This window comes from Culicoides brevitarsis, chromosome 2 (assembly GCF_036172545.1).
Source record: "Culicoides brevitarsis isolate CSIRO-B50_1 chromosome 2, AGI_CSIRO_Cbre_v1, whole genome shotgun sequence".
Lineage (NCBI taxonomy): Eukaryota > Metazoa > Arthropoda > Insecta > Diptera > Ceratopogonidae > Culicoides > Culicoides brevitarsis.
Genome location: NC_087086.1, coordinates 28366179 through 28391481, shown reverse-complemented (window position 1 = coordinate 28391481; position 25303 = coordinate 28366179). Strand labels below are relative to the sequence as shown.

General features: G+C 28.7%; 1 protein-coding gene across 1 annotated transcript; it reads right to left on the bottom strand.

Moving 5' to 3' along the window:
* Nucleotides 1-6698: 6698 nt before the first annotated feature.
* On the bottom strand, nt 6699-11509 carry LOC134828889 (protein yellow-like). The gene is made up of 4 exons (XM_063841879.1): nt 11281-11509; nt 8929-9113; nt 8197-8727; nt 6699-7320 (listed from the first exon to the last, which is right to left on the bottom strand). Exons 1-4 carry the CDS (start codon nt 11507-11509, stop codon nt 6940-6942), a joined length of 1326 nt encoding a protein of 441 aa, XP_063697949.1. The 3' UTR covers nt 6699-6939.
* Between the last annotated feature and the right edge of the window lie 13794 nt (nt 11510-25303).

The window sequence follows — 25303 nt, the reverse complement described above, 5'->3', positions numbered from 1 at the left end:
AAACAAAATTTAAATTGATTCAATTAGATAAAGCATTAATAAAAATTAAAATTAAATTAAAATTAAATTTAAATTAAAATGAAATTAAAATTAAATTAAAATGAAATTAAAATTAAATTAAAATTAAATTTAAATTTAAATTAAAATTAAATTAAAATTAAATTTAAAATTAAAATTAAATTAAAATTAAATTAAAATTAAATTAAAATTAAATTAAAATTAATTTTAAATTAAAATTTTTTTTAATTTTTTTTTTTAATTTCAAATTTTAATTTTTTAAATTTTTAAATTAATTTAAAATTATTTTTCTTTAATATTTTTATTTAAAATAAGTTAATTAAAAAATTTTTTTACAAATTTTTGATATTTATAATTTTTTCCTTCTCTCAAATTTCTTAAAATAAATATTTTAAACAAATTTCTCAGAATCTGATCAAAAATAGTACCAAAATAAATCTCAAAGGAACAAAAGTCTTCATAAACGTTGTCAAAAAATGAAATTTTAAATATTTTTTCTTCTCTTTAAGACAAACTCAAAAATTTTATTTTTACAAAAACAACTTTTTCTCTCTGCAACATTTCACCTTAACTGTTTATTTCCATTCCAATTCCGCACAAAAAAAAAGTTCGAAACAAAAACACAGAAAAAGTTGCATTACAAGTTGCTCACTTAACTCCCCAATGTGACTTAAATATGTAATTATGTGTCATTATCCAGACAAAAACAAAAACTTCATTTCTCCGCATCCGAGCCGAGATCAAGTTATAGACAGAAACAGATTCAAGTCATGCATAAATTATTTAAAAACCACATTTAATCTAAAAACACAACATGATAGTAGCTCCACGTGTGTGTGTAGTAATAACGACGAAAAACCAACAAAAAGGCAGACATAAGCCTAAATTGGCTAACCACAACATATTTACGCATACACATTCTTCCCATCATCTCCTCGAGTTGATGAATCAAAATATGCGGAAATATGAACAGCAACAAACTTAGGATAATATTCGGAATAATAAAATATAAACAACACAATTTTTTTTTGTTCGAAACGCAGTCTTGTATCAAAAAACGCGCAATAGAATTCTCTTTTTTTGTGTTCTTTTGTTAGAACATCACAAAGTTGATCATAATCTACAGGGCGATTCCTTGATTTCGAAGGAAAAAAGAGTGAATTTGGGGATTTATTGTGTTAGAAGTCGCTGTCACTTCACGTTTTCTAAACAACATCAACGAAAATTATTATAACTCGGAAAAAAAGTGAACAACAATGGAATGTCTGTATTTTTCACACCATGCCAAACACGAAAAATGTGCTCGTGCTCGTGCCTGCACACAAAAAACCGCGTCAGAATTATCATAATATTATGTTCATATTGCTCCGCCACACACCGCACCGCAAAAAGATGATATATACATGAGAGATGCTGAAAATTATAATATTTATGAATGCTGGATGATGGAAAAAAAACCGAACAGACGTCATACATGATGATGTTTTCGTTTAAAAAGAAACACATATTTGCGTATTCTTCAGCATATCTCATTGCAAAGCAAGCAGCGAGTGCGAAAAAAAAACAGAATTTAGTTTACCGACATTTTATGTTTGTGTGAGCGATGCGATGCGAGTGTTTTCATATACAATGAATAAATATGAAAATTTTATAGGTTTTTGATGTTTTCTCGCACACATAAAGTATGAAAATGAATTCCGTGCAAAAAAAATGCGAAGAGGGGAATCGAAAAGCACTTATGCGAAGGTGTGAGACGGCAGCAAGAAAGATTTAGAATTCATGAGTGATGTTTAATGACCGTTAAAACTGACTTTTTGCGATGCTTAATCACACTCTGGATTCACATTTGAATGTATGAGTTGGATAAATAGTAAATTTGTGTGACCTAAAAACGAAAAGAGAAAATGAAATGACGGAAAATGTTTGCTGTCAAGGATTTTTTTTTTTTGATAAAAATAGCGGAATTTTTACGCATTTTGAGCGGAAAATCAAGAAATGTGTGTTAAATGTCATTTTTTGACAACGTTTATGAAAAAGTTGTTTTTTCTGAAAAAAAATTTAACGAAGAGGAAGGAATTTTAAAAATTTATATAAAAAGTTTAAAAGAACGCTTCAAAAAAAATGAAATAAAATAAAATAAATTAAAATAAATAAAACAAAACAAAAAAAAAAATGTTAAAAAAAACTTTTGTAAAACTGATTATAAAAATAAAATTAATTTTTTTAAAAACTTTTTGTAAATTGAATAAAAGCCGAAAAAAAAAATAAAAATTATCAAAAAATTTTAATGGGGTGAAAATGTAAAATGTGCTTTGGGCAAATTTTAAGAATGTTTTACTTTTTTTTTCGTTTTGGCATATATTTTTTGAATTTGAAATAAAAATAAAAATTTTATAAAACATTATTTATACATTTTTTCGAAAAAAATTATTTTTAAATTAAAAATTTAAAATTTTAAAAAATTTAAAATTATTTTTAATTTAACTTTAATGAATTTTTAAATAAAAAAAATTTAACTAATTCTAAAAATTACTTTTAAAAATTTTAAAAAAAAGTGATATTTTTTAATGCTTTGGAAATTTTTAGAATATTAAAAATTAAATAAAAATCTAAATTTTTAATCTGAGTTAATGATTTAAAAAAAAATCTAAATATTTTTTCAAATTTTTTGAAACATTTTAAATAAAAAAATTAAGATGACGATTTTTTTTTGTTTAAATCTAAGAAATTTAACTTCGAATCGCAAAATTCAGTCTGAAAGAAAAACTATAAAAACTAAAATAAATCATCATTAATTATAAATAATTTGACTTCACACAAAAAAAACTACTGACCAGCCCACCTAAGTAGCCAAAAACCACCCATCAGCTGCTCAACCAGACAAACTATAACAAGAGATCTCAATCTGTCTGCCTAACAAACAAAAAAAGTTTCAAGCAAAAATCATGAGCGACCTTGTCAAGCATGAGACGTCAGAAAAAACGTATTTACCTATAAAATATTCAAATAACTGACCATTCAATTGTTCACTTCACGTCTTTGTTGCAAGACACCACCAACATCTCGGAAAAAAAGCGTTACTTAATCAAAGTGTTCAGCAAACTGTCCTTGACTTTGCATTCGTGCCAAATCTCGTAAGTCGAGCATTTCTTTCATTCATGCCTAATCTAAACAAACAAAACGCACAAAAAACAAAAAAAAAATTATAAATATTAAAATAATTCACTTAGACACCCATTCAGTTAATTCCCATGATGAAAAAATTTGTAAGAAAAATTAACGTAACGGAACGGTGTTAATTAAGTTGCTGCGACGAAAAATTATGAAAAAAAAAATTATAAGCTTGATACGGCGTATCATAAATCATGGCTCCGAAATAAAAGTGTCACAATTTTTAATTTTTTACATTCGTTTTCGTGTGTTTGCGCTTAGACACACCGCGATGTAGACCAATAAGTCAAGTTGAATTTTATTTATAAACATTTTTATTAGCGCATTATCCATGCTCATTTGATACAATTAAAGCTTTAAAAATGTGCCTCGCTTTATATGTGAGCTTTAATTGTACATTTATGTTTATTATAAGAGACAGAATAATTGCATGGCATGGCATCGCACGGCAAAGTAATAAATTTTATGTAATATAAAATTCAACAAGTTTTTATAAATAACTATTATTTGTGCGTTATTTGCTGGAGTTGTGTGTGTTCCACAAAAAAAAAGCGAAAGTCAGTTTCCATAAACGCTCGAAATGCGCAAGAACAAGATACTATTATTGGTCAGGCAACTGCAGCAGTATGACCGTGACCATGTACGAATTTCGCGATTACCGATCAGATGCGTTAAAAATGATGATGAACGACAATAAATGTGAAAGTCACGGAAAAAGCACCGACTTTGATAACAAAAAAAAAATTTGCAATAAAAATTAAATTAAATTACCATCGAAAAAAATGCGGACATTGATCCAACGTGAGCTGATTAAAAATAATAATTTTTAGCATTGAGTAACGTAAAAGAAGAAAATCCAGTACTTAGTTTGAGTTATGATCGTAACACGACACGGGTCAAGGTCGGTTATCTTTTCTACTTGTTCGAAATAGCAAAATATCAATTCCTGTACCAAATACGGAGTTACGACGAAAAAAAAAAAAATGACCGATTGTTTTTGTTTGTTTGCTTTTTTTGGCGTCTCGCGAGTCGCCATTCACTTTTGAGCGCGCGAAATGAACACATGTGAGTACATTACGTCAGCGTAGTTATTAACATTCCGTTCCATTACATGAACAATTGATATAACAATTATCAATTACTTTTAAGGGTCCTGACACCTATAAATAATTGGGTGGCCGTTTGTCATGCTTTGTTATACAATTTTGTGCGGTTTCAATTGAAATTGGGCAGTAGAAAGTTTTTTCAATTGTAAAGTTTAAGGAAATATTTTAGTAGTTGTTGATAATTTTTGAGCTGTAGTCTTTTCAGATTTTTGTTTCGAATTCGAATCAGTAGTCGTTAGTCAAGATTTTCTTTAGTTCGGTTTTAAAGTGGACAACATTTTCCATTTGGCGGATATTAGCTGGGAGTTTGTTAAAAAAGGTTAAGCCCTCGTGAAAAATACTATGCCGTGAGTAGTTTGTTCGGGATAGCGGGATTTGGAGTCCAGATCTTCATCGTGATCTCGATCAAGGAGAATTTGGTCGAAATTTTTAGCTTTTTTAGAGATTTCTGTGCTTTGATCTATTTTAGCTCAAAATTCAGTTAGAGGAGGCTTTGATAGCTCTATCGTCTCATGACGGCTTCAAAACCTGAAAAGTTTATTTATTTTTAGTAATTTTTCTTATTTCTTAATTTTCTTACGGTCTTTCTTTCTTATCGATTTTAACTTCTTAATTGCTAGTTTCTGACTATTTTCTCATTATGTAATCTAAATTTTAGAGGGACAACTAGCTCATGTAGAGACGTTAAGTCAATTTAACTTACATTTGACCTTGATACATAATTTCTTAAATTTCCCTCATTCTTTTTGTTTTTTGCTCAATTTCTTATCGAATCTAAATAATTTCAAAAAAAAAATACATAAATAATGTAAATTAATTGATAAAAATCAAAAAAAGCTCACTAGTAAATTCTTTTATTAATTTTGTGCGTCCTTACTTTTATAGAAATTACTAATTCTGACTAATAAAATAAATTATTGTTCTATCGACCACAATTAACTTAGGGAACATTTCACATTTAAACTAATATAATATGTATTTAACTTAAAATACGTTAAATATTTTCTAACACTAGCCCTTTTTCATATCTTCTTGCTTACAGTTTTCTGATGATTAGATTTTTCGCCTTGAATAGTTCCTTTGATATTTATTTCTGAAATCGAGCTGATTTTTGGTTAAATAGATTGTACAGGATTTTCATCGTATTGATGGTTTTCAGAATGGCTTGTGATATGTGGTCTTTGATGTTAGTAGTTAGTTGAGATTAAATCTCAGATACTTGACTTATCTCAGTCCTAATGTCATTTTCAAAATCGTTAGAAGGAAATTATCTAAGTTCCTCGTTTAATTAAAGACTCCATTTAGCTTTATTTTTCAATTTTGGTAGAGCTTGTGAATTATTTTATTTAAGGTTTAGGTTTAGTTTAGAAGAGTTAATTAAATTCTTAGGAGATCAATCTGACCCCTTAAAGAGTTAAAATGATACCTCAAGAGGTTAATTTAACTCCTTTAGAGGTTAGATTGATTCCTTCAAAGGAAGTCAAGTTAACCTCTTAAGGGATAAGGTTAACCTCTTTGGGATCAAATTAACCTCTTAAGAAAAAATTAAAACATGAACTCCTGAGATGTTAATCTGACTCATTTTTCGTCAATATTTTGCATCCTAAACTTGTCATCAGAAGGTCCCAAATGGTTATAAGAAGCTCAAAGTAATTTCGAAGCGTAATTTCGAGTATTCGAGTAATTTCGAGACTTACTCAGAGTAATTTCGTTAGTCTTATACGCCAAGCACTGGACTCTTTTTGATGCGATTTCGAGGTTTTTGAAAAGTTTTTTTTTTAATTTATGTTCTGAAAAATTTCATCGACACTTCAATGTCATCCCTTTCTTTACCAAAGTCCATCCAAAAATCGTTCAAGTACTCACCTTCTTTTCCAATTAATTTTTTAACAATTAACCTCATTTTGCATTCCAATCCATTACATTACATTACAGCAACCCACTAAACTAACCTGTTACCTGTCGAATGTCACTTTACCTGTTTTTTGCTACAAGGAAAGGTACCGCATAAACAAACCTTACATAAGGACAAGTGTAACGCGGTTTCAATAACTTGCGGTCAAATTCATTTTTTTGTTTTTTCAATCTCATGTCTAGTCGCTCCAGTTTCAAGTTTATTAAAATTTACGTTGGATTTTTACTTTCACTGAATTCAACAAAATTTTTTCACAATTAAAATGTTGATTATTTTTATCATTTATTCACTGTCTGCTGGTACCTACTTGCGGTTATTTTGTCATATTTCGAAAGTAAAAGGCACGGCGTTAACGGGACATTTTCAAGTCAATATCAAAAAAATGACAGAAAATATGAGATAATGAAGAAATTTCATATAAATAAACTTTCAGTTGTTTTCACACATTTTTTTGGTTTATTTTTTCGATAAATATTTTTCGAGTGTTTTTTTACAATAAAAAAAATGTTTCTACTACATGTACATATGTTCATAAATAATTAACTATATCAAACAAAAAAAAAGTTATAAATTACACTTAATTATGGCAGTTCAATTACTTGCGCGGTGCATGATTGTCACACAATGGTAAAAAGTTTGGTAATTGAAATTGGTTTAAAGCACCGTTTAATAACAAAAAGACACACGAAAAGTGATATTTTTTATAAAAAAAATGTACAAGAAATTAATTTAGAAATTTGCCAGCGGAATGAACTTTTGTTCGAGTGACGGACCAATGCAGCGTTTATTGTGATCGAGAAGTTGATTCGTTGGTATGGCGAGAATACGGAAATTCACTTCGGCGTCGGAAATAGTCTCAGTAAGTACTTTTTGTATACGATTCGTTATGACCCAGAGTTCTTCTTCGCCAAGGCGATTTGTGATGATTTTAACTCCACTCGCAAATTGCAAGGTTTCGTCGTTTTGGGATACGAGTCTGATATGGAACTTGTCATAAGGAGTGTTGATGTTCCAACAGGCGATTGCGATGGGATCCATTAAGCCAAAGTACATGTTTCCGTAACGATCCATGGCTTGAGCAGCACTTTGGGTACCGCGATCGCCAATTTCCTGGAAAATTTTGAGGTTAGGACGGTGCAAATTTGAAAAATGTTTTCGATTTGAATCCAAATTAATCAAAAAATTCAGATTCTTTAGATTTTTAAAATAAAAAGTACAAATTTTCATATTTTTATTTTGAAAAATTATTTTAAAAAAATTAAAAATTTAAAAAATTAAATTTAATTGATTTCCTCAAGGTTTGAACATGGATTTTGGTACTAAAAAATGAAAAAAAAATTGAATTTTTGGTCATGAGGAGTAAGAAATTGTGAAGTGAGGAGTACAAAAATGTAAAAATTCGTATTTGGTAGAATATTTTGAGAATCGTGGTTAATGAAAAAATCTTCCCGCAATAAAAAGTATGAAATTGTAAAAAAGAAATTAAAAAAATTAAGAAAATTGAGTTTTTGGTCATGAGGAGTAAGAAATTGTGAAGTGAGGAGTATAAAAATGTAAAATATTCTATTATTTGATAGAAAACTGCATTGAAACAAACTTTTATATCATGAAAAGTACAAAATTGTAAAAAGAGAGGTGCAAAATTTTAAAATTTTTAGTTTTGATGACAATGAGGAGTATAAAAATGTGAAATATTTTTTTAGTTTTTCTAAGAGTTTCCTAATATTTTTTTTAAATGATAAATTTTCACTAAAAATTTCAAGTAGTAAGAAAATTTTTAAATTTTATCAGATATTGAATTAAAAAAATCTGTTTCAAAAAAAATTTGGTAAAAAATTAAAAAAAAATATTCAAACGTTTTGTTTCGTTTTAGGTACTCGATACAAGAAATTTCTCAAAAAAATGTTAAGGAAAAAATCGAAAACATTTTTGATAATTGTATTGGCCTTAAAGATGGATTTTAGAGTAAAAAACAGGAAAACTTACCACAAAAGAACGTGGCTCATAATAATCAAAATATCCAGCGTTCTCCCATGCCGTGCGATTATTCAGCACCCACAACGGCACCGTCATCTCGTTCGTCGACGCCATCGGATGGAAGAACATCTGCTGCCCGCCAATCGTATTTTTCGGCGAAAGTGCCATGCCCACAATGCCATCCATCAAGTCGAACGTTTCGCCGGCAATGACAAACGTGCCCCACGTCGGATGCGGATAAAATAATTTATTTGCCGTGCGCCAAGAGCGTCGCGTACGCATATCATAAACAATCACGTGGTACGTGGTGACATCCGCAATGTAAACTTGCGTGTCACGACATTTCCCCGGTGGCGGATCGTGCACATTCACGATGGGCGTCACGAGAATCGACGTGTCTTGCAGCACGGAATACGGGAATTTGTAGCGATGAATGAGCTTGTCGTTGCGCAAATTGAAAATCAGCAATTGTGGCGGGCAGTACTGCTGATCGCCAATTCTACCAGTATCGAGCACGAAAAGTCTGCCGCATTCGTCGATCTGAGAAAAAAAATTATTTTAATGAATTACTGGTCACGTGACCTTCTTATGAATAATTTTACATCGTTTTACATTCGTCGTCGTCGTTACACAACACACACAAACTCCCGCGAGACACACCTTCAAAACAACTTTTCATTTCGTTCAGACGACAAAAAAAAATTAAAAGCCGGATCAATATTTTTTTTTTTAAATACTTACGGCAACTCGGAAAACGGAGGTAATTCCATCGCAATTGGCTCCGTGACTCTCTTGCCAAGCGTAACTGGGGTAAGCATGAAGCACGGATTCGTTCGTGGCGAAGGATGTCGAAACGACTCCTAAGGTAATTGGAACGCCTTCACCAAATCGTGGTATAGTGACAAATAATCGTGATCGTCCCGTATCTGAAACAAAAAATAAAAAATGTTGTCAAGTATGCGAGAAGGTTGTTTGTTCGCAGCGATCATGTCGCGACAGAATTAAATGTCAATTCCTTTAATTAAATGTTGGTCACTCTTTTGTGCTTAATTAATCATAAGCACAGGGGAACAAAATTCAACGGATATGGTGAGTTTGAAGTTATTGAAAGGCGGAAAATTGACAGAATTGTATAAGAATTTTTGCCTTTAATTTTTTATTTAATCTAAATCAATAAAAGGCAAAAGTTCTCATGAGTGGTTTTTGATATTTGGTCTAAATTTTAGTAATTTTTGACCTCTTATGAACTTTTATGTTCATTTAGTTTAATTTTAAAAGTCGATTTGTGCATTTAAAAATATTTAAAAAAAAATGATTTGAGCAAAATTCTGACAAATTAAAATTATTGGAAAATTTTGGCTTTATTTTTAAATTATTTTTACATAATTTGGTTTCAAAATTCTTTTTTAGCTACTAAAAAATTTAACAAAAATATTAAAAAAAAAACTAAAAAAAATTTAAAATAAAATTAAAAAGTTAATTTTAAATAATTTTAAATATTTAAATAAAAAAAATGAAACTAAGAAAAAAATTAAAAAATATTTTAAATTTTTTTTTTAAATTCATGAAACTATAAAAAAAGTTTAATTCGAAAAAAACTTCAGAAATTAAATTAAATATTTTTTTTAAATTCACGAATCATTATTTTGTTAACTATTGAATCTAAATTTCTATTAAATATGTCAGAAAACTCCTAAAATTAATTTAAATTTATTATTTTTTTTTGAAGACAATTTTTGTTTTTACCTAAACCTAAGTTTATTTAAAATGTTTTTAGATTTTCTTTTGAAAATTAAGAATTTTTAAAATTCTTTGAAATCCATTAAAAACTATTTTTATTTTTTTCTTAGACTTAAAAAAAAAAAATTCAACATTTTTAATCAATTTTAGATTTTTTTTTTGTATAAAAAAAATTTTCATGACATTTAACCTTTTTCCATTAATTACAAAAAAAATCATTTTCAAAAACTTCAATCTCCTTCAAATCATGCCCTCTCATTATAAGTCAATCACCGCACTGCCCTTTTTCAAAAATACTTCCTTGTTATTGTTATGCTTTACAATGTCTCGCAAAAAAAAAATCCATTGACCACTTAATTTTAAACTGAATTCCGTTCCCCTGTGGCTACCAACTTTTTGCTTCATATAACTTCACACGACTTTACTATTTTTTTTACATTGTTACATTCATTCACTAGTTATTTACTTCAACTATACATTACTTTGTAACCCTATAAATTAATGCAAGAAAAGTCTAGTGTGACCTTGATTCTCCGCTTTTATTTTTATACATTTATTTTTTTTATTTTGCTATTTGCTGTTTACTCACTCGATTATTTAATAACTTTTCATTCATTTCTTGTTTTTGAATTTTTGCAGGGCTGAAAATTTTAATTTGCTTAATTTTCAAATAATTAATTTAAAATAAATTTTATTAAATTACTTTTATAATAATAAAAATTTATTTAAATATTTTATAAAATTATTATTTTATTTGAGTTAAAAAAAATATTTTTTTAAATTAATTTAAATTATTTTTTTAATTAATGAATTAAAAAATTTAATTGAATTAATTAATTTAATTATTTTTTAAAATTCATAAATTAAAATAAAAACTCATAATAGATAGAAAAAATTAATAAATAATAAAAATTAAATAATAATAAATAAATGAAAAAAAAAAAATAATTAAATTAAATAAAATAAAAAAATCATATAAACAAGTCTAAATAATTTTTAATAAATTTTTAATAAATAAATTTTAAAAAAATTAATTAAGTTATTTAAAATTTATTTATTAAATTAATTAAATTAATTTAATAAAAATATTTAATAAATAAAAAATAAATAAATAATTAAATAAAAAATTATTAAAAACAAATTTTACTAAAAATAAATAAATAAAATAATAAAAAAATAAATAAATTTATGATAATTAAATATAAATTTATTAAATAAAAATATTTTTTAATTTTTTTTTTTATTTTAAAATATTTTCGGCCCTGTGTTTTTTTTTTGATCGACTTTCAATAATTACCGCACTTGTTTCATTACCACCATTCACTCCAAATAAAAAACAAAAATTTTACTCACCCGAATAATCAAGATCAATATCTAAGGGCGTACTAGCACCTTTCATATATTTCCCTTGGTAGATCGCGATTTGTCTGTGATCTGTCGTGGGAAAGACAAATTGCATCTCGTTCCATTGTGTGATGAGACCGAGTTGCGTCGTTGGATGTGCCGACTCATGGTACTGTCCGTAGCTGCATTTAATTAAAAAGCCTGCTAGCACCAGAAGAACTGTCGATCTCGTAATCATTTATGTGATTTTTCTTTTTATTTGGTGAGTAAAAATATTTTTTTTAACGACAACTTTGTTGTTACATTAAATTTATTATTATTTTATTTTTTTTTCTCACAAACAATTGAATTGAATTGTGACAGACAGATTCAATCAATGTTGGTATTTTCTTAGAATATTTCGCAAAATTTTGCTTTGATGATTTTTTTCGTTGTTGTTGTAACGTGCAATTTAATTTTGTTGCAATAAATTCTTCAAATTTAATTAAAATTTTTTACAACTTTATACGCGCACCGCACTTTTTGATCCAATTTTACCGTATATGGATTTTTTTAATACAACATTTAATTATATCATTTATTTAACAAAATAACGTACTGCACGCGTCTTATCTCGATAACGGCTGATGTGAGACTGCGGTTACGTTTCCGACCGTCGTCGTCGTTGGTAAATAATAAAAAATAACAATAATTGAATTAATGTCGTTTTCTAGCGACAACAACGCATCTTTCGCGGAATTGTTGATTTTTTTATGAATAAATTTCGTGTGTGACACATATGCCACGCGATTAATTTTTTCGGTTGGAATTTTGCAACTCGCGATTCGGTCGATAAAAAAACAAAAATAAAAAAAATTGAGCAAAAATTCACGAGACACTGTCGACAGGTAGACCGTCAATTGTTTAATGCGTGCAATGTAACAACTCTTAACGATATTATTATTTTATTTTATTTTCTTGTTGTTCGTCGCTCCGTCGTTGTGCACGTATTGAAATATAGTTCAGACTCTTTTTCGACCTAAACCAGTTCAGTTCGTTGCTTGTTGCTACACAAATCGTACGAAATAGGCAACGAGAGAGAGAGAAAAGGCAAAAAATAAACCAAGCATTAATTCTCTTTATTGTTAATTTTTTTTATAATTTTTTATTTTTATTAATGATATGTGTGTAGATGCGATGCAGCAGTTAAAGCTAAATAACTAGAGGAAAGAAAGAGTTACCAATGCACGTGATTGTGCGGCGGATCGTTATGCAATTATACAAGATCTCTGCTTTCATGTTGCACTCGATCGGAAATGCGCTAAAAATAAAATTAAATTGGAATTCTTTGAATGTTTTTTTTAAAAGTTTATTGGCACGTTTTGTTGGTGTGTAGAGCATTTCGTGCTGTTTGTTTTTACTGCGATCAGCTTTTGAAGGGTGCAGCATGAAATTTGATCGTTTTTTTAAGGAATTGAGTGATTTTTCAAGTTAGTTTTGAACAATTAGAAGGGTGTTAAGGATTAAATTACAGCCAATTTTGACAGTTTTAAGTCGAGTATTTGTTCAGTTAGTAGGAATTTTGATGACTTGCACCTTCGCGGAGCTTAAATTGAATTGTTGGAAGGATTTTAATAAGCGAAAAAAAATTAAATTAGACAAAATTAAGATGGTTTCAAGGTTGAGCTCATTAATAAAAATTTAAATTTTGTCACTTAAGTTTTTTTTAAAGAAGGCTTAAAATTTTTTTTATTTTTTTAGAGCAAAAATGTAAGAAATTAATTTTTTTTAATTAATTATTTTTTAAAATATTTATTTTTTTTCCATTGTTCAATTTTATAAAAAGCTCAAAAAAGAGAATAAAACTTAAAAAAAAAATTTATTTTGTTAAAAAAAAATTCACTTGAAAGCTTGAAAGAAAAAAAATAAATAAAATTATTGTTGGCTCAGTTTTAATTGTACAAAATACAAAATACTTAAGAGTACTTTTGCACTTCAATGTTATTTAATTTTAAAGAAGTAAATATTTAGATTTTTCAAGGTTCTCATGCTCTTGAATAGTTCAAATATAACCAAAATCTCGCTTTATTAATTTAAATTTAAAAATATTTTAATTATTTATTAATAAATTAATATTAATTTAATTTTATTTAATTTAATAAAATATTTAATTTAAATAATTTGAAAACTTGATTTTTTTAATAATTAAATTAAATTTAAAGTTATTAAAAAATTTAATTTTAAATTAAAAATTATTTTCCTCATAGTAAATATTTGTAAGATTCTAAAAATAAAAAAAAATATTTTTGAATTTTTTTATTGTAATTTTTTAACATTTTTAGACGTTAAACGATAATTCTTAACATTTATCTAATTTTACTTTAAATTATTTCCAAATTTGAACTCAGAAAAATCAAACAAAATCTCACCAAATAAATTTTTTTGAAAAAAATTAATTTAGGTCACGTGACTTAATTTTTTTTTTTACATTTCAATTGGAAACGTCTGATTTAAAGCCAATTTCTTTTGTTTTTTGTATGATTTTAACGTAAACAGTAATTTTTCTAAAAAGTGTCAAAAATATTTAAATTTTTAATTTAATTTTTGTTTTTCCATTTGATTTTTTTGGACAAAATCGAAGGGGTGGGGGCGACAAATAATGGATATATTAAATTTATTCACCTAAGTAAATAAAATAATAAAATTTTGGATGGCTTTTGAATTTAAAGAAACCAAAAAATATCATCGAAAATATTAATTTATTTTATTAAATTATTTTTATTTAGTGTTCTCCCTATATACATGTCGGCATGCATGCATGCAGCATATATGTCGACATGCATGCAGCCTAAAATTTACATGTCGACATGTAAAATATGAGAATAAAATTTTTTTTAAGAAAAAAAAATAAAATATTTTTACTATTTTTTTTTAGTAGCTTTTAAAGACCGTTACAATAAAAGTCAAATGTTTTGGGTTAAATAGCTTTTAAAAACATTACGACAAATTGAATTTTTTAAGATTTATCTTATTTTTGAACAAAAGTTTTGATATTTTAAAAAGAGTTTGACTACATTTTTCTATCAATAATGGAAAAGTTTCAATGAAAAAAAAAATGGAACTATAGTTTAACGAAAATAGATATTTTTCAGATTGGTTAAGCTACATAATGGTAAAAAATTACTTAGATTTTAAATATGTCTTAATGTGAAAATCGGTATTCGATATCACGATATGATAATTTTAAAATTATGAAAAACTAAAAAAAATAAAAAAATTAATAAATTATAATAAATAAATTATTAAAACTTTAAAAAACTGAAATTTGGACTATTGAAGTTTGTGAGTATGTTGCATACATGCAGCATGCATGTCGACATATATGCTGCATGCATGCATGGTTTTTTTACATGCAGCATGTGCCGAACACTATTTTTATTGCTGCTGTTTACAGTTCTTAAGTCTTCAAAAAATATTTTTTTTTATGATAAAGAATAAAAAGTCTTCAAAAAATGCATTTAAAGTTTATGATCTCCAATAAATTGTCAACTTTAATAAATTTAATATTTTCACATTTTAAAAAATCCATAAAAATATACTGAAATGAACAACTTAACATTCAAAGAATTTAACTTCATCATTTAAAAAAAATTGCAATAAAATCTCAAAAAATTGCAGATCAATCAATGAACATCAATTTAATCCATTTAAAGTAATAAAATATTCTCCCTTACTCAACAATTCCATTCCGGATGCCTCAAAAAAAACATCAAATTCATTGCAAAACCTTGCAAAAAAGACTCTTGCAAAACCACAATTCCTAAATGGAATTAATTAAATTTTTAAAACCTTCTGAATATGGTCACTCAGCCCTGATGTGTTTTTTCGAAAAATTATTTAAAAAATTTCTTAGTCATTCTCAATAAACACCTTTGGAGACCCATAGCAAAGCAAAGCAGTTACATTTCGATAAACAGCAAAAATTGCACACACCCACCTTTTAAAAGCAATTCCACAGCTAGAAATAATTTATCAATATGTTCGTTGCTCTATTATTAGTTGAACTATATTTTAACGCTGTAAAAATTTTACACAAAGGTAACGACTCGAAGGCATTTTTGCTACCGATAAACATAAATACTGTAATAAATACTTGTGGATTGTTTTTTGTTTGAAACAATTAGCTTTCGATTACGGGCGTTTTATTGAAATTTGTCAGCTGTTGACCGGAATAAAGTTGGCAGCTCAAGGAAATTCTTGACTTAAAAGCTCTTGAAATTTCCCACTGAGCGCGATTTTGCACGAAAAAAAAATTTTAAGGAGGTGAAACTCGTAACCTTGACTCCCAACAAATTTATTACTTAGATAAAAATCGAAAAAAAAACCATAAAATTTACAACTTTAATGAACTAATTTGATTCACTTTGTGATCTGATTCCGATTGCAATCTTTATTAACGGTGATTTTTTTTCGTTATTTTTTTTATTTTTATTTTCAGACATACAGCAACGACCCACTACCAGGTAGTAATAAAAAATTTCTCTCTTAAATATTCACGGAAAAAAAATAGAAAAAAATATTTTCGGTCAATATTTCAATGTTACCATACAACTTCATGCTCATGTATGACGCGCGACAAATAACAAAGTCAGTGTCTGTCGGGCGAGCAAAAAAAAATTCAGTATTGCAATTTTTTTCGTGAATTTTATTTTTTTTTTATGTTCGCTAGTAAGGTACATGCCACACTAAATATTTGTCGATTATTTTATTTTGTTTTTATTATTATATTATATATGTATATGCTGCGCGATTTATTATAAATTCAATCAACTGTGAAACAAAAATGCAATCAAATGCTTCGTATTTTATTGTTTTTTTTTTTGTACTTATAATTGAGTCTTTTGTTTGCTTTTAACTGTTGTTGCGTTTTTTCGATGTTATTGTCCGTTCTTTGTTGCTCGTCGTGCAACATATTTCCCGAAAAATATTTTTAAAAAATTAATCTGAACGAAAGTTTTTTGAATAAATAAAAATTTTTTTTTTCGCTTTGACGGGAAATTAAAATCGAGAATGTGTCTGGGAAGGTTAAAAACGAGTACAAAACGTGAGAGAGTCTTGCAACAATTAATTGACGCAACAACCAGTAACTTATATGTTAATTTAAAAACAATCAGATAGCCTCAGTGAAGCATACAGTCATAAAAAAAAATATAACAATATAAAGTTATTTAGAAATTCGCAAGTTTACAATTCAGGTCATCGTTTCTTGATTTTTTAACAAAATTTTAACTGGTAGTTACGTAATTTGAAAAAGATTCAGTAGTCATGTAGGGATGTTCTTTTCTCATACATTCTTTTGCATATCGAGACAATGAAAAGAAGCAAATCAAAAAACTCATATAAATATTTGCATTGAAATGTATCACGAAAGAGAAAGAGACTGTGTGCAATTGTATGAATAATTGAAAGCTCTTTACACATCGACTTTAACAAGATGATGTCACAACTTTTGCATATCAGACGCAAAAGTATGCCAAACAGATAGAGGTGAAAAGAAGAGCAATCATGAGGGTGACTGGATTTAGTAAATTTGAAGCCCAGTGGGTAATTTGGGACTTTTTTAGACTCTTTAATGGTCCTAAGGGGTCTTGGGGTCTTAACTGAAAGCCTTTCAAAATTTTATAGTTATTCTACACTTAAAATAAGTTAGGGTAATATTTTAAAATTTGTATTGGGGCAAAATTTCAAAATTTGTATTGGGGCAATATATCAGAATGTTCGTTGGGGCGATTTCGTTGGAAAATTAAGAGTTTGTATTGAGGTAAAACTTGGGAATGTATTTTGGGACAGAATCTATGAATATGCATTGGGAGAAAATCTTTAAATGTGCATTGGGGTATAAATATAGATTGTGTATTGGGACAAATTTTTGTTATGTATATTGAGGCATTAAAATTTGATCAGAATGCACATTTAAAAATTTTTCCCCTATGCAAATTATTAATATTTGTCCGAATTCACATTCTGAACTTATATGAACTTATTACTATTAAACATTCTTAAGTTTCGTTGCGATCCATTTTCTTAACTTTGCCCCAATGCAAATTTTCAAACTCAAGCCCAATAAAAATTCTAAAATATTTTCCCAATTCACATTTTAAACTTATGCCTTAATAAAAATTGTCAAATTTCACCGAAATCCATATTTTAACATTTGCCCTAATGCACATTTTCAAATTCAAGCCCAATAAAAATTTTAAAATCTTGCCCCAAAGCACAATTTTTGTTGGTTAGTATCTAATCTTATTATTTTTTTTTGTCTTTTAGATATTTTAGTTTGCATGAATTGCATGAATGAATGACTTATCTAGTTGCATAGATGCATAAAAAAATGTTCATCCTCTCTTCCTCGATACAAAAGAAGGAGAGACAGAAAGGTTGAAAGCTAATCTAGAGTGAATTGTTATGCGTTTATTATTCACTTTGAAATGTTCTTCATTTGATATGTGTTTGTATCTAGATTTCAAGAGGTTTTCATTCTCTCATATACACAAATTCGTGCCAAGCTATCATAGTACTTTTTACACGAGTCAAAAGCAGAGAATCTAATATAACACAAAGGAAATTGGAATTCCTTTTTGTTGGAAATTCAACATTTCCACACAGTTGTGATGAAGAATGATGTACACAAATATTTACATGTGTCTGTGTGTATATTAGAAAAGTTTTCATCTCTAAGTGGTTCAAGGATAATGAACGAAAGAGCCGAAGCGCATTCATTCCTGCTACCGTTAACACTCATCAATCTGATTTTCTAACATTTTGAACACAAAACTTGAACGACATCACTTTTCGAAATGGAAATAAATAATAGCCCACTTGAGATTTCGTTTGACACGTATTCATTCAATATTTGTCCCAGGAATCGAAGTGTAATCCTGTTTAACAAATCAAATAAATTCATTGCACTCCACAAACACTTTTCGCCACACACACCAACAAACCGACAATCATTCATTGAATTTGATGAAGGATGCCTCTCGTTCAAACATGAATTGAAAATTAATGTTGACACAGGTATATTTAACAAACATTTATTGATGTCATTACCACAGTTATTAATAATTTTCTGTTAAGTATTTAACTTACTTTTACCGCATTTTTTTGTTTTTACATACATGAAACCGCATTAACACATGAAATGGAGAAAAAATTAATAAATCTCCTCAAATAAAAAATACACATCAAAAAAATGATCCAGTTATTAATTTTTTATGAGCTAACCACGCAGTGCGTTTGTTCGTTCGTTCGTTTTGTGGCTCGGTTATTAAATCCCGCATTTTTTGTGCAAATTTATTTCATTTTTAATTTTATGTTTTACCGAAAAAGTGCGCAGATGTATTGAATGGAGCACTCTAAAGTCTGGCCACACACAGAATGTCTAATGAAGAAAAAAAAGTTAAATATTTAAAATTAGTCTGGATTGGAGGAAATGTTGATAAAAAAAAATATGTGAAAATAAGCAAATACAGGGGATTTTAATAAATTTAATCTGGAATCATGTACATAATTGGAAAGAGGAAATAAGGATTGACTTTTTATCGTGAGTCCATGGATCAGAATACTTATTAATGCAATTTGAGATCGAAGGTAAAAAATATCAATTCCAAGCTTTTCATTAAGAATTAACGAGTTTAAGAGTTTTTGTCATTGAAAGGCTGCAGCCTCAGGCTCCGAGATTTCTGTAGAAAAAAATTCTATAAAATTGACTCCAAAAATTGTTGAAAAAGATTTAATAGCCTCAGGTCCTATTGCCAAAAAATCCGCTTGTCGTCGAAGTGCAGAAGATGGAGCACTGGCTGCAGGAGCACATCCAACCCATTGAAGGAAAAAAAAGCTTTCTCAGTTGTTGTTGTTGTATTTTTTTCCATCGTTTAGATGATATGTTACTTTTTCATGTTCTTAATTTGGGCTAGTTTACTATATTTAAATGTTTTTAATCACATAATATTTTGCTCTTTTTTTAAATTGATTCAATGTTAGTTCACTAATATCACAGGTTTTTGATAATTCGTTGTATAATGCTGATCCCTTGTAAAATACTGAATTGTTTAGCAGCCTATTTGATGGTCTTAGTTGATTGTTTCTTCTCAAAAGGTAAGGCTGAACGTCTCCAACATGTGATATGTTTACTCTTAGGTAATTGAGCAAGAGACCTTTAACACATTTATAAGGAAAAGCACATTAAAGTTTATTCTCTATTTGACTCTCAATAATTCAGTTTGTTGTAACATATCACAGATTCTAGCATACCGATTTAATTCAGTCAGTGATCTTAAAGCTTGGTTTTGCACTTTTTGTAATTCTTTCAAATCAGTCTCGTTGTTCAAAATCAAAATTGAGCTACAATAGTATATGCACGACCCAACCATAGATTTATAAAGCATATCTTGTTTCTCTATCGATCAGTGAACGCAGAGAAATATGTCTTAGATTTTAATAAGTTCTCACTCAGCTTTCTTAGAAAACCTCAAAGGTTTTCTAAAAGAGCTTACCAAATTTTAAGCACGATTGGAGTCAGAAAAGTTTTTCGTGATTTTGAGCCTTGAGCCTACGACCTGGAGCTCGACAGCTCGATACGCTAACCACTGAACTAAGCTGATTCCATGATGACTTTCAAAATTTAAAAGCCACAGCTTTCCACGATTTTATAAATTATATAAGAAATTGTGGCTCCATCAAATTTTTATAAGTTTTTCTCATCCAGCTTGACGTTCTAGTGCCTAGGTATGTTAAAATCCTTTAATTAAAAAAAATCATTAAATTTTTGTTATATATTGAAAAAATTCTTACCTCCTCTGTTTGACCTACCCGTAAATTTGCCAGTTTTGTCAAAAATCTACTTACCAAAACATTCGTGCTAATTATGGAAATGAAAACTAATCTTCTTATCACCAAAATTTTACATTTAACTAAATTTATTTAATCACTCACTCAACTCATGTTATCATTAATAATACTATTTATGTAAGCAAAGTAGCATAACATTCCATATTCATGAATGTCTTTCGCACAAACATTTTCACATCATCAGCATCTTCTCGCTACTCGTACCAAAGTGAAATTCTAAATGCTACGATAATGACCACCAAACGTCAAATAAATAATAATCATCTCATTAAAATAAAACGATAACACAACAAACATCTAGTTTCAACGAAAGAGTAACGAGAGAGAGCGAGAATATCGGATTTCGATCGCATAATATCAAATATATGAATAGAAATATTTAGAGGTAACCTACTAACCACATTAAACATTAGGGATTTTATGTCTGATATTTTATTTAGGGGTTTCATTAAATTAATAATAACAACACAAAAACGTGTATCGGCTCATGATTCATAAAATCGAAGCTTTATCGTGATTTGTTCAGCCGCACATAGGCAGGCAGACACAAAAGAGAGATAATAACATAATAGAAAAATAAATAATTGGATTAAGTAATAATAATAATAGCAGCAGCTGATACAATTGTAGGAAAACTTCGATTTTTTTTACGTATTTTTAACCTGAAAAGCAATTATCACGTCATAAACGACAAAGCTCACTGAATATTTCTAATTGCAAAATTGTTCAATAATGGATATTTTTGTTAATATGTTGGTGGTATCATTATTATTGATTACAACTTGCGTGGTTGCAAAAGTGACTAATTAAAACTAATGGAGGGAGAATCGTGTAAAAGAGATCGGTTAATTACGCTTATCAGTAGGGAAAATTTTAAACTTTATAGAGTGCAAATTAAGTTTTAACTGTTTGGTAAAGTGTTCAAATTATCACAAGGTAAGTTCTTGAAAAAATTAAGACACGATTGTTGCGCTTTTTAAATTTTTAGGATATTGAGTCGTCAAGCTGACAGTTTCTAATGAGGTTGAGGGTCAAAAATTAGTAAGGTATTGATTTCAAGGATCAAGAGGAGAAGTCTGGTAAGTAAAATTAAGCTATTAGACTCAATCTAATATATTTTTTCTATTTCAGGTCAACTAATTAGATCTATTGAGGTTTTGCACTACAAGTTTAGATGACCGTTCAACGAACTTGAGACCATTATACGAGTCAAGTTAAATATTTTTGGCGCACTTTGGCTGTTTATCGTTTTATTATGTTTCGTTTCATGTCTAAATGTCGATCAACTTAACAAAAATCACAAATGTCTTTACAACTGCTTATTTAACTTCGTCTTACAGGAATCAACAAAGAGCGAAGGATTATGAACTATGGTATTAAATTTAAGCAAGAAGAGCTGAAATAAAATTTAGAGCCTCCATTTGGGATGGTAGATTAAAAACTATGACCTTCACTATCTTAAGAAGCTTACCTTTTCAAATTATAATGTAAAGAGGACTCTTTTTAATCATCCTTAGATGCAGAAAGTTCGACGCCCTCCCGATAATTGCCAGTTTTTTGAAGGAGAACCGAAAAATTATTTTAATGTCGTCCTTTAAAAATTTTATTTGTCCCTGTCGTTTCACTAGACCAAGTGTGCCATAAGCAATAGGTCAAATTTGATGTAAAACAACCTAAATTAAGAGTATACAAAAGGATTCTTTTAAGAGCGCAGTGTAAGCCACTACTTACCTATCTAATTCCTAAAACTATTGGAATTTCTTTGAATCCATTTCAACATCTTTGATCAGTTAGTTGATTTCTTTGTAACAAACGCTTTAGCAAATCTAATGGATATTTTAATTGAAAACAACACTCAAATCTCGTTTCATGCCCTTAGATTTTCTTCACCTACAAAAGGATGAATTATTTCTCTTATTCCAGTATTAAAAAACTCACCTGCTGTAACTCTTCTATCAACTACTGACTGACTGATAAATCACTCATAAATTTATTGCCAATAACATTCCGCACTTTGACTTGACACAATTTTTCATCACGATATATTATGATTGTCACATACTTGTCGTTCGACTCAATTACTTTCTCGCATGAACGATTGCACGCAAATGTTCACCCAATTCATCATAATATAATCTCTCTCTTATTCCATCTATCCATATATGGTCTATTAGAAGAGCATTTTTCTTACATAATTTCACCGACAATCAACATAAGAAACCCAATTTAACAAAGCAATTGTAAAAAAATAACACAATAGAGCAAAAAACGCAGATAACTTAATCGGTAATCGTAGCTACCTACCTAGTTACTTATGCAATTTGGAATTCAATTTGCCATGTCGGTCGGTTCGAAATCTGTTACATGCGTCGTCGTCCATCATAGTCAGTTGCTCTCAATCTGTGTCTCTGAGTTTATCTGTGAACTTTTTTCTTTCTTTCTTTGCAGATTAACAACTTTTCTGAGCAAATATTAACTAACTTCAATTATATATTTTCCGTACTTTCTTTCTATAATGTTGCAAGAATCAACAGACGATGTTACAAACAGAAAGAGAGAGACAGACTTTTCTCATTTTGAAAAACTAATAAGTAGAATAAATCATCTTTAATTAGTTTTTAATGACTTAAACATGAGCTTTGCTTTGGCATCTTATGACTCTTCCCTTCACACGTTGTTTTTTGCAGAAAATAACTTATGCAGAGGGAAAAAAATTGAAGAAACATATTTTGAGAGTAAATAATACAGAAATATTTAACTAATAATTTTCTGGAAAAATGTCTCAAAAGTCGTGTTTCGAACCCTCATCTGCAACGAAATAATAATTAATGTATGTAAAATAGGGTTTTATAAAAGGCTTAGCTGTGTCGTAATAATTAAAATTCAAACTATCATCTGGTGTTACAATGTCTGTGTAAATAAATATTAAGATTAGATCATGTTATGTAAATTTTTATCGTCTGTCAGTCAATTTCTCACACGTTTTAGCATAAAATAATGGCACGCTTTAACATTGGATATGGAGGAGGAGGAACGTATGTCTTGTAAGTAAAAGTTTTCGATTTAATTACAAATAATCATTAGATCTTTGTGCGATTGAGCCGCAACTTATGAGGGCGTTTCACTTCGCCTATTAGTGAACGCATAGTCATCATCATCATTATTATCACCTCTACTGCTACTTACTAATTCGTTTCGTTTGATCTCATAATTTTTGCAAAAAAAAAAAGTTTTTATTTTCATTTCCACACACTTATCAGATGTGAAATGAGTGGGAAATGTCTGTTACATGTGGCATGTCACACAGATTGTGTCGGCTGCTAGACAGATATTTAATGTGAAAGTAAATGAAATGATGAAGGGATGTTATCATTATGACAATTTATGAGCGAGTTCATTGGATTTTATGGATAAACGCGTCTGTGACCTTTGCTGTCAGACATTAGTTGCTAAAGCTCAAGGTTTTTGCGTTTTATCTAATTTCTGTCCTGAACTTTAAAACTTGAACTTGAAGTATTGAATCAGGTTTTCTCGAATAAAAGGTGAATAACACGCTCAAATACAAATCAAATCATAAAAGAACTTGAAGGTAAGGATTGTGACTTAGAAAGACTACAATCAAAGTATCTCAAGAAGCATATCAGAAAATTTCAGCATTTCATCGAAAAATAAATGGCATGAGATTTTTTGATGGTTTTGTATTAGTTAGGCCTAAGGTAGTCCAAAAAACCCAAATTTAAAATTATAGAACGAACCGAAGTATTTCTATGCATTTTTAGTAAGATCTGGTATGTCAAAGAGGTACTATAATATACCCAAATGAACTAAAAATGTCTAAAATCCATTTGGTTCGTTCTAGAATTTTAAATTTAGGTTTTTTCGAATATTTTAAGACGAACTAACGAAAAACCATCAAAAAATCTCATGCCATTTATTTTTTAATGAAATGCTGATATCAAGTTATGTGACGAGCCCATCGACTGACCCGAGAGAATTTTTAGAGAACTTGAAAATGTATATGAAATCCAATTTTTCGTCGCACTAAATGACTAAACACAGAACATAGAATACAAAAAAAATCATCTGTAAAAAATGGATCCATCGAAAAAGTAAAAGTAAGGAGTACAAAACAAATATAAAACTTAAACCAAAATAAACTTAAACCATCGATTAAGTCGTAAAAACCTTCAGATGACCTAAAACTTTAGCTGAAGTAAATTCATCAGTAGTTCAAGAATTTAAGCGTTTGACGGATCTAACTTTCCATTATAATACGTACAACTTCCCATTTAACGAAGTTGCTATATAACGAATCCTTATTTAGCGAAAAACATCGTTGCTATAACGAATTTTACGATTTGAGCAGGATTAGATACCCAAAATGTGCATTGGGACGATAGTAATTAATGTTAATTGGGGTAAAAATTTCAAAATGTCAACTGGGCGAAATTTTTGAATGTGTATTGGGTAAAAATTTTCAATTATGCATTGGGGGAAAATTTTAAATGTGCATCGGGTCAAAGTTTTTAAATGCGCTTTGGGTCAAAAATGTTGAATGTGCATTGGGATGAAAAATCCAGTTGTATAATGGGTTATTTTTGAAATTCGCTATACAGCAACGATGTTGCTATATAACGAATTTCGTGAACACAAACCAATTCGTTAAATAGGAAGTTGTACGTACAACACGTATTATAAATTGAAACTTTTGGGGACATTTTTATAAAAAAGCTTTTTGGGTTTATTTCAGTTACTTTTTTGCAGAAGAGTTCATTAGAAGGCTATCTGACATGAACTATTAAAGCTATTTGGTCAACTCAAAATCATCTGCAAAAGTAAGTCTCTGAAATAAGACCCAAAAACTTTTTTTTGAAAGATCCAGTCCCCAAAAAGTTCAATCTACTATACGTGTTTTGTTTTAATGAAATTTTAGATCTGCGAGATGCTTAATTCTAAAGCTACTGTTGAATATTTTCGAGCAATTTACGTCTTACTTTCTCATTTGGTAAATTCCTTTAAAAGCCTTCAACGTTTAAAATTTCAATTCCTTCCTCAAAGCCATTGTTTATTTCAAATAGCGTGCAAAATCTTAACATCTAAGCCAGACATGTAGTAAAAGCTCTTTAAAGAGAAATCATCACCC